The sequence below is a fragment of the Pseudopodoces humilis genome, chromosome 24 (assembly GCF_049639895.1).
Source record: "Pseudopodoces humilis isolate 2021_Gansu_Grassland_sample_001 chromosome 24, ASM4963989v1, whole genome shotgun sequence".
Classification (NCBI taxonomy): domain Eukaryota; kingdom Metazoa; phylum Chordata; class Aves; order Passeriformes; family Paridae; genus Pseudopodoces; species Pseudopodoces humilis.
Window position 1 is genome coordinate 6,054,585 of NC_142223.1, and position 9,150 is coordinate 6,063,734.

Below are 9,150 nucleotides of genomic sequence, written 5' to 3' on the forward strand. Positions count from 1 at the left end.
AGCTGTGGAAAAATGTTGGATTTAAAGTGTTAAAAAAGGACAGGGAAAAAAATTCCTGGCTTTTAAATCAAGCTCAGCGTTGCTGATGCCGTTGTTTACGAGCCTCCGTTCCAGGCCATTTCACGGAGAAAAGCCAAGGGAAATGAGCTGTTTGATGTCTGGAAAGCCATGGAAAAGCCATGGAAAAGCCTCCCATGGAAAGGGAAGCAGTGGGATAAACACTCCCTGATTGCAGGGAAGGGGCTGCGGGGAAATCAGGGAATCACGGGCTGGGCTCGGGCAGGAGGGGAGAGGGAGAATTCAGGGAATGGGATGCTGGGAATCACGGAATGAGGGAATAGCCTGAGCTGGAGGGAGCCATGGGATCACTGATTCCCATCCTGGCTCTGTAGGACTTCCCAAAATCCCAGCCTGTGCCTGAGAGCACAAACAGGGAAGGGGCTGGGAGGGAATCAGGGAATTGGGCTGGGAGGGAATCAGGGAATTGGGCTGGGAGGGAATCAGGGAATTGGGCTGGGAGGGAATCAGGGAATTGGGCTGGGAGGGAATCAGGGAATTGGGCTGGGAGGGAATCAGGGAATCATGGGCTGTGCTCTGGCAGGAGGCAAAGGGAGAATTCAGGGAATGGGACACCAGGAATGATGGAATGAGGGAATATCCTGAGCTGGGAGGATCCATGGGATCAGAGACCAGCTCTTATCCCTGCCCAGGACACCCCAAAATCCCAGCTGGGAGCGTTGTCCAAAAAGTCCCAGAGCTCTGGCAGCCCTGGGAATGTGCTGTTCCCTGAGGATCCTGCTCTTCCTCTGGGAAGGAGCCTTCCCTGAGATCCAGGGAGCTTTTCCCAAACCCAGGAATCTTTCCAGCAGGGATGCTGTGAGGGAGGGCGAGCCTGGGGGTGCCCTGGTGATGGGAGCCCCATTTAGGGTCTGGATGAAATGGAAGCAGCTCCCTTTGGCTCCAGAATTCCTGGGAGAACCGGCCTGGAATTTCCATCCCATTGGCAAGGACCTTCCCATTAATCAGGTAAATTCTCATTAACCTTCCTGGTTAATATTCCTAAATTTCCTGTTTTTTCTGCATAATCCCACCCTCCTGCTGCTGCTAACTCAGCCTCTCCTGAATCCCTGATCCAGGAATTTGCAGCCATTCCCAACCTGCTCCGGCTCCTGCCTTTCCTTTTCCTTCTGAGCTGCCCTTCCCAATCCACGGAGAAATCCCTGATCAATACAAGCCACGGAAGGGAATGCAGAGGGAGGGAAGGAAATGTTGGGCCTTTGATGTCAGATTTCATCTGGAATGCATCGAGAGCCAAATGTTTTGAGATAAACAACTGTCAGGAGCAGGGAATGACCGGATCCACATGGATGGGGTGACCCAAAGCAAGGGAAAATGGGATTATCCCAAGCATTCCCACTGCTGGGGCATCCCCTCCTCTGCCACCCTGGCACATCCAGGGCCGAGAGGAGGCAGGATTGCTTCCAATCCTGGGATAATTGACCCTGGAAAACCACTGGAGGTGGGAGCAGAGCCGGTTATTCAGGGATTTCTCCACGTGGATTTGAAAATTTCCAATGTTGGAATGTTCCAGAGCCTCTCTGGGCAAGCTGAGCCAATAATTCAGTGTGGGAATGATGAGGAAAATTCCTTTAAATCCACTTTGAACCCCTCCCATGTGGCTGCGCCCATTGTCCTCCCACGGCTGCGGAGAGCTTGGATCTGTCCCCAAATTCCCACAGGAATTTTTAGCTTGGAATCCATCCCTCTCCAGGTTTTCTATCCCAGGTTTATTTTCTCTTCCCCCAGGTGATGCCTGAGGTTCCACCTGGAGCTGCTGCCGGATCAGACGCCCTCGGGAGCCCCTGGCTCCAGCCAGGAATTGCTTTCCCATCCTGCCAAACTCGGCTCTGTTTATTCCCTGCCTCCTTCCCAGAAGGAATTGCAGCCCGGAGCTGCTGCTGGGACACTCCAATGAAGATAAAATCCCTCTTGGAATTCAAGCCAAGTTGTTTCCCCCTTAATTCCTCCTTTTCCCCTCAGTTCTCCCCCAGCTGCCCCCCCTGAGGTGCCCCAGGGGAAGCCGGGCCCCGCTGATCCCGGTATCCCACACCTCGCAATATTTATGGATTTCCTTGGAGCCAGAACTCCTCGGGAGCCCGCAGCTCCCCGGGCTCAGGTTTTAGGATTTATTTCGGTGTCTCCAGTGCTGCTGTCTGAGCCTGAAAATAGCAACGGAGTCTGATCTTATCAGCAGCTCTCGGAGACTCAAATTATCTCCTCCCGCCACTCCGGAGAAATCGGATCCCGCTTCTTGTTTGCTTATCCCTCTCCCTGTCCTCGGAAACCTCCCAGCCGCGGCCTTCGGAGCTCTTCAGGAGCCAGACTGGAATTTTGTACAGTGGGACAGGCTCTTCCCGAAATCCAGCCAGGCCTGCATCCCAAAGCCGTAGGCCCAATGTTCTGAGAGAGAAACTGAGGCAAGAATTCCATTTTAGCAGCTCTTCCCACTCAATTCCTTTGGAATTAGGGATCCACAGCACCAGGCGGGGATTTGGGAAGTCTGTCCTTGGAAATGGAGTGGGAGACTCCAGGACCTGACTCCAATGAACCGCTCTTCCCTAAATCCAGCCAGGCCTGCATCCCAAAGCCTTTGGGATCGGCACCTGAGGGGAACAATATTCCCAATGTTCTGAGGGAGAAACTGAGGCAAAAATTCCATTTCATCATCTCTTCCCACTCAATTCCTTTGGAATTAGGGATCCACAGCACCAGGCTGGGATTAGGTTGGATATTTGGGAATATTTCCTCCCTAAAATGGTGGTCAGCCACTGGAATGGGCTGCCCAGGGAAGCACTGATCCCTGGAAGTGTCCCAAAAACCTGTGGATCCCAAAACTTCCCGGATGTGGCACTGGGGACACAGGTTAGCGGGTTCCTGCTTGGATTCACATCTTGGAAGGTTTTTCCAGCCTTCATTCCAAGATTCCAGGGAGCAGCTGAGTGACCCCCACGCCGCAGAACAGGAGGAAAAACCCAGAACTCCTTCCTAGCCAGGAATCCCTATGGAATTAAAGTTGGGAATGGGAAAGGAAAGCAGGGTAACTCCAAGTTTTCCGAGTTATTGCGCACAGCACCTCCAATTGGGAAAATCCCGGCGGGGCTGAAGGTTCTCCGGATGTTTTTTTGCAGCAGGATTTGGGAAGGGACAGCGGGAACTGCAAATCCCAGGAAAAATCACCCAGGAAACCGCAAAAAACTCCAAAATTAATCCTGGTCTGGGAACTGAGTTTAGTAAAGCCATGGATCCCGCCTGGATCCAGCCCAGCACATTCCCAAGGGTGAGCAGGACGCTCATTTTTGTGGGATCAGGGCATGGAAAAAGGAGAAATGATTAACCAAGATAAAATCAGACGGATTGGCCCCAAATTCCAGCTCTTAGCACCTCAACCGTCGGGATTTGGCAGATCCAAATCCACGATCCTGGCTCGAGTCCTTCCCTAAAGTCAACATCTAAAGTAAATATTTGGAATTCTCCCGGGCAGGATCAGCTCTGGATAAATGTTTTTTCCAGCGGTTTGCGCCGTGACGATTCCAAGCCCTTTGGCACCATCCCAAATCCATCGATCACCAGCAACAACGACACTTTCCTTGATTTCAAAGCTAGGGAATTACTCATTTCCCAGCCTTTTTTGTTCCCCCTGGATCTTGTGCTTTGTGGGAGCTGCTCCACTTGGCCAGAGCTGGAGAGTGGAAAATAAACAGGGCTCACATTCCCGGGATTTTGGCTGTTAAGAGAAGCAGGGAATGACAGGGACCACCAGAAAGTGGGAAAATCCAAAGCAGGAACTGTGGTTTTCCAGGAGGGGACGCTCCTTCCCAACTTCCTCAATATTCCTTCGCTCTTTCCAGAGCTCTTGGCATCCATGGGATTGTGGATTTCTGAGCTTTCCTCAAAACTTGGAGCAGTCCCTGGATTTTTCCTCATTCTTTCCACATTTTCCGTGAGTAGAGGTTCTTCCGCCTCATTCCCAACTTTTTGGGGACATCCTGGTGGTGGCCTTGGCATCTCCAGAGCTCTTGGAATCTGTGGGATCGCGGATTTCTGAGTTTTCCTCAAAACTTGGAGCAGTGTCCAGATTTTTCCATGTTTTTCCACATTTTTCCATGTTTTCCACATTTTCCATGTGGAGAAGTTCCTCAAATATAACAAAATTCTAATTTTTCCCTAAATTCCAGCACCTAATCCAAGTGAATCTTCCCACTAAAAATAAAGAGGAATTGGTTCCTAATCCACTAAAAATAAAGAGGAATTGGTTCCCAGTCCCAGAAAAAATCCCTCAGGAAGCTCCTAGAGTATAAATAATTTTTCATAGGAATTTTTGTAATTCCTACGCAGTTTTTAATCAGCCCAAAAATTGGAGGAGGGGTCCAGGTTTGGGAATTAAAATCCTTTGGAAATTCCAGGGAACGGTTTCCCTTTGGAAAATGAAATTTCCCAGCTCAAATCCATGGAATTTTCAGCTGAGGAAACCCCAAAAATTCTTGATTAAACAGGGACACAGGGACTGGGATTTTGGGTTCAGTTGTTCCATAAAAAAAAAAAAAAAAATCTCTGAATGTTTTTATTGAGTTTAATTAAATTTTATTCATTTTATTAATTTTTCCTGAATTTGGGGGGCTTTTTTTTTGGGCTTCCACAGAGGTTTCTCTTTAGATTTCCACATGAATTTCCCATTCATTCCATGGAAAAATACAGTGGTTCCATCCTCGATAATTCCCTCATAATTCCATTTTTTAATTGGAAAATTTTTTCCTTTCCCTTTTTTCCCAATTATTTTATGTTAAAATCAGAGAACACCACCCGATTTTAGTCATGAACACTGGGGTTTGGACAGTTAAATTCCCAGTTTTTTAAGTAATTCAGGCTTCCAAAGGCTTGGAGTGACATCTAGCGACTGCCTGGGACAGGCAGAAAAATTTGGGAATAAATTCTATAAGGAACCCTTTCTTCAACAGCAAAATCCCAGAGTTATTCCAAATTATTTATGGAAAAAATGGGATTAATTTAATTTTTGAGGGAAGTTTGAGTTCTTTCAATGTTTGAAATTTGGAGGAAAATCGATTTTAAAAATATTGGAATGGCGGAGATTAAAGATTCCAAGGAAATCAGGGGGAAAAAATTCCCTTTAAAATAATTTGGCTGCCTCCTCAGCTGATTTTGCTTCCCAGGTGGAATTTTCCAGGGAAAATAAAGGGGAAAAGTGGATAAAATAACGGGAAAATTGATGTTATTCTGGGAATAAATGGATTTATTTTTAATTTTCCTGGGAAAATAAAGAGAATACACTGGCAAGAATTATAAATAAATATAATTATAAATAAATATTCACATTACAGGTAATTTATCACAATACAGACAACATTAACGAACCTCAGATGGCAAATGGATGTTTAAAAAACTGGAATTTGCTGTCATCCTGGAAAATTCCTGGTCTGGAATAGGATATTTTGGGAAAAAAAGACTCCCTGGTAATCCCTAAGCATGCATTATAAAGATAATTATAATTATTATAATCATAATAGTTGAGTTTGACATGCAAAAATAATTGAGTTTTTGCAGGATTTTAGTTTTTTTTTTAGGAGGAAGTCATAGCCTTGAAATTTTCAAAGCAGATTTCTGAAGATTTTTAATCTTCAATAATTAATTAATCAAAACAAGAGAATAACAAAAAAAAAAACCCAACAGAATTGATCCCTTTGGCATTCCTAAAATTCCTAATTTTGCTAAGAAGCAAAAAAGAAAGAGAAATTGGCACTTCTTGAATTTTCAATTTTTCTTTGCCTTTTGTCTCTTCCAGCCAGAGTTGGGGAGGAGGGAATGGGACGGGAATGAAAGTGCAGAGTGCAACAAACACCAAAGAAATCACAAAAAAAGACACTGAAAAAATGGAATTTTACATTTACAAAGTAAAAACCGCTCACGCCGCAAGAGCCGCGGCTGGGACAGGGGACTGGAAAAATTTTGGAGCAGCTGCCAGTGAAAAATGTCGGAATTCCAGGTTTGGAGATAAATCAATGATGTCTGAGACCTGTGTGAGCTCTGATTATTTTGGTGTAGCCAGGACTGAGGGAAAAATGCAATTTGTGGATGTGTCACTGCCAATTAATTCCATTTTAGTTCCTCTACAAGGAATTTTGAGAGAGAAGGAGGGAATTCCCTCAGCTTTTTTTTTAGCACCTAATTGGGATTTTTTAGTGTGCTGAAAAGAGAAATAAAGTTCTCAAAGCTGAATTTTTGGGGTGGGGGGAACATTTTTCTCTTGACTACACCAAGTTCACTTTTACGCCTTAAATCCCCACCTTTGGGCAAATGGTTTTTGGAACTCCCACTGATCAATTCCTGCTCATTTGCATTAAAAATAAATCTAAATTTAAAGTCTGCAATGGCCTGGAGCAGCCAGGGAGTTCTTGAGTTTTGGAGGGAAATGAGCTCAAAACAACACCTGGAGGCTTTTTCAAAGCCAAAGAATGTCCCAAAATCAGAATAAATTTGATTTCTGCCAAAACTCAGCCACATCCCTTCAGAGCTGCCAGGAGGTTTATGTACATTGCCTGTCAAGCAGCAAAAAAGAGACAAATGAACAGATTTCATCATTCCAGAGCGCTCTGCCTGCAGGGATCCCAGGAAAAGCTGATCCCTTTTCCTGCCTGTAGCAATCACCTGTTCCCTCTGGAATCATCTGTTCCCAGTTTGGGCTCTTCCCTCCACGCCAAACTGGTGTTTCCTTGCCAAGGAATAACCAGCAGCCTCACCTCAGTCTCAACAACATCAAAACTCAGCATGGCCTTTAGTAAATGAACCTCAGAATCTGCTCAAACTTTTCATATTCCAGTTCTTTCCCTCTGATTTTCTCCCTGGGTTTTGTCACCTTTTATTTATATTTATTTTATTTTATTTGCCAATCCTGGCGTTTGACCTTTTCCTGTGCTTTCTGTCACCTGTTTTGGGGTTTTTTTTAAGCATCTCTAACTGTGCCACAGCAGCAGCTCTGGGGTGACAGAATGAGCTGTGCAAAATCTTCCTAAGAGTAATTAACCCCCGACTCCAATGAACTGCTCTTCCCTAAATCCAGCCAGGCCTGCATCCCAAAGCCTTTGGGATCAGTGCCTGAGGGGAATGATTTGTTCCCAATGTTCTGAGGGAGTAACTGAGGCAAAAATTCCATTTCAATGGGATTCTCCTCCATGTAACAGCAAGCAGAGTCCATCCTCCTGAGGCTTCTCCCCGAGGCTTTCAGGGGATGCCATCCTTCCACAAAAATTCCATGTTAGCAGCTCTTCCCGCTCAATTCTGCTGGAATGATGGATCCACAGCGGCAGGCCGGGATTTGGGAAGTCTGTCCATGGATATGGAGTGGGAGATTCCAGGAGTCCTGACTCAAATGAACCGCTCTTCCCTAAATCCAGCCAGGCCTGCATCCCAAAGCCTTAGGCCCAATGTTCTGAGGGAGAAACTGAGGCAAGAATTCCATTTTACTGGGATTCTCCCCGTGTAACAGCAAGCAGAGTCCATCCTCCTGAGGCTTCTCCCCGAGCCTTTCAGGGGATGCCATCCTTCCTCTGGCAGCACTGGGAAGGAGGCACTCCCCAGTCGTACATGTAGGAAAGCCTGAGTTTCACCTCTTCCTTACAGAGCTTCCCTTCCTTCGCCAGCGTCTGGTGCTTCTCCAGCATGTCCTCGATGCTCTGCTTGTGAGTCACGATGTATTTGTTGTTGCAGCCGCGCGATTTGTACTCGGTGTCGAAGCGGGGGTCGTGCACTCTCTTCACGTCGATGGGCGCCAGCCACACCCCCAAGGACACGTCCTCGCTCTGCCACAGGTTCAGGTAGTCCCTGCTGAGGCGCAGGTAGCGCACCAGGTCGGCGGAGATCACGTAGCCGCCGCCCAGCGCGTAGGGCAGGTAATAATCGCAAAGCAGCCAAGCGCTCTCCTTCCACTTGCCCCCGGATTTCACCCTCCCGCGGCCCGAGAAGAAGCCCCAGTAGAGGCGCCGCGGCTCCTTGGCCCTCAGCTCCTCCACTAGCACGTCCAAGCGCACGAAGGTGTCGTCGTCAGCCTTGAGGGCGAACTGGAAGTCCAGGTGCGCGTCCAGCCACACGTAGGTGGCCAGCACCTTGGCCGTGAGGTTCTCGTACGAGTCGCGCAGCTCCGGCAGCAGCAGCAGGTCCCGGTGGCGGCTCTGCTCCAGCTCCAGGCTCCGCAGCTCCTCGGCGCCCAGCCCCGCCGTGCCCACCACGAAGCGGCTCCAGACGTGGCCGTGAGGCGCCTGCCGCGCCGCCGCCATCCAGGTGCTTCGGATGATGCTGCGCCGCTCGCTGTACTTGGGGCCGCTCATCACCACCACGGCCAACAAGGCGCTGCCCTCAGGGGCGGGCGGGGGCGCGGCGCGGGCCCCCCGGCCGGGCTGGCTGTGCGGGAGCGCGGGGGCCGCGGGCAGCGGGCGCAGCCCCTCGGAGGTGCACTTGGCGAGGTAGAGCAGGACGGCGGCGCAGAACGAGAGCCCGCCGAGCCCCAGCGCGGTGCGGTGCCGGCTCAGCCGCCGCAGCGCCTTCATGGCCGCGGGGCCCCTCGCGGCCGGCGCCGCCGCCACGCCCACACCGCGTTCAGGCGGGAACGGCGGTACGGCCGCCGGGAGGGGACAAGCTTCCAGCGGGAGCGCTCACCGCGCGTCGCTGTGGCGCTGGGGTGGTTTTATGGTTCTCCCGCGCTCTCCGCCTTCTCCTCGGGGAAGCGGCGGCTCCGTCCCTGCTCCTGCCGCTGCTCCGGCGGTTCCCGCACCAGGGGAAGGGGAGGGAGGACAGGCGGTGGCAGCAGCGCCTGAAGCGGCGGCCGCCATCTTGGAGTAGGGCAGGTGAGGCTGAGGGAGGAGCCATCTTGAGTTTGGGCACTGCGCTGTGACTGTGCCTTGTTCATGGAATCACGGAATGGTAAAAGGTTGGGATGGACCTCAAAGCCCACCCAGTGCCACCCGCCGCCACGGGCAGGGACACCTTCCACTATCTCAGGGTGCTCCAAGCCTCAACTTCCAATCTGGCCGTGGACAATTGCAGGGATCCAGGGGCAGCCACAGCTTCTCTGTCCCTGGCAGG

The 9,150-nt window shown here is 49.8% G+C and overlaps 1 protein-coding gene across 1 annotated transcript; it reads right to left on the reverse strand.

The window, feature by feature from the left end:
- Positions 1–5,350: 5,350 nt before the first annotated feature.
- Positions 5,351–8,716, reverse strand: B3GALT6 (beta-1,3-galactosyltransferase 6). The gene has a single exon (XM_005530479.3). It carries the CDS (start codon positions 8,613–8,615, stop codon positions 7,599–7,601), a length of 1,017 nt encoding a protein of 338 aa, XP_005530536.1. The 5' UTR covers positions 8,616–8,716; the 3' UTR covers positions 5,351–7,598.
- Between the last annotated feature and the right edge of the window lie 434 nt (positions 8,717–9,150).

Bases quoted from the DNA above. Each gene is read 5' to 3' on its own strand.
- B3GALT6 (XM_005530479.3), bottom strand. From the start codon at position 8,615: ATGAAGGCGCTGCGGCGGCTGAGCCGGCACCGCACCGCGCTGGGGCTC.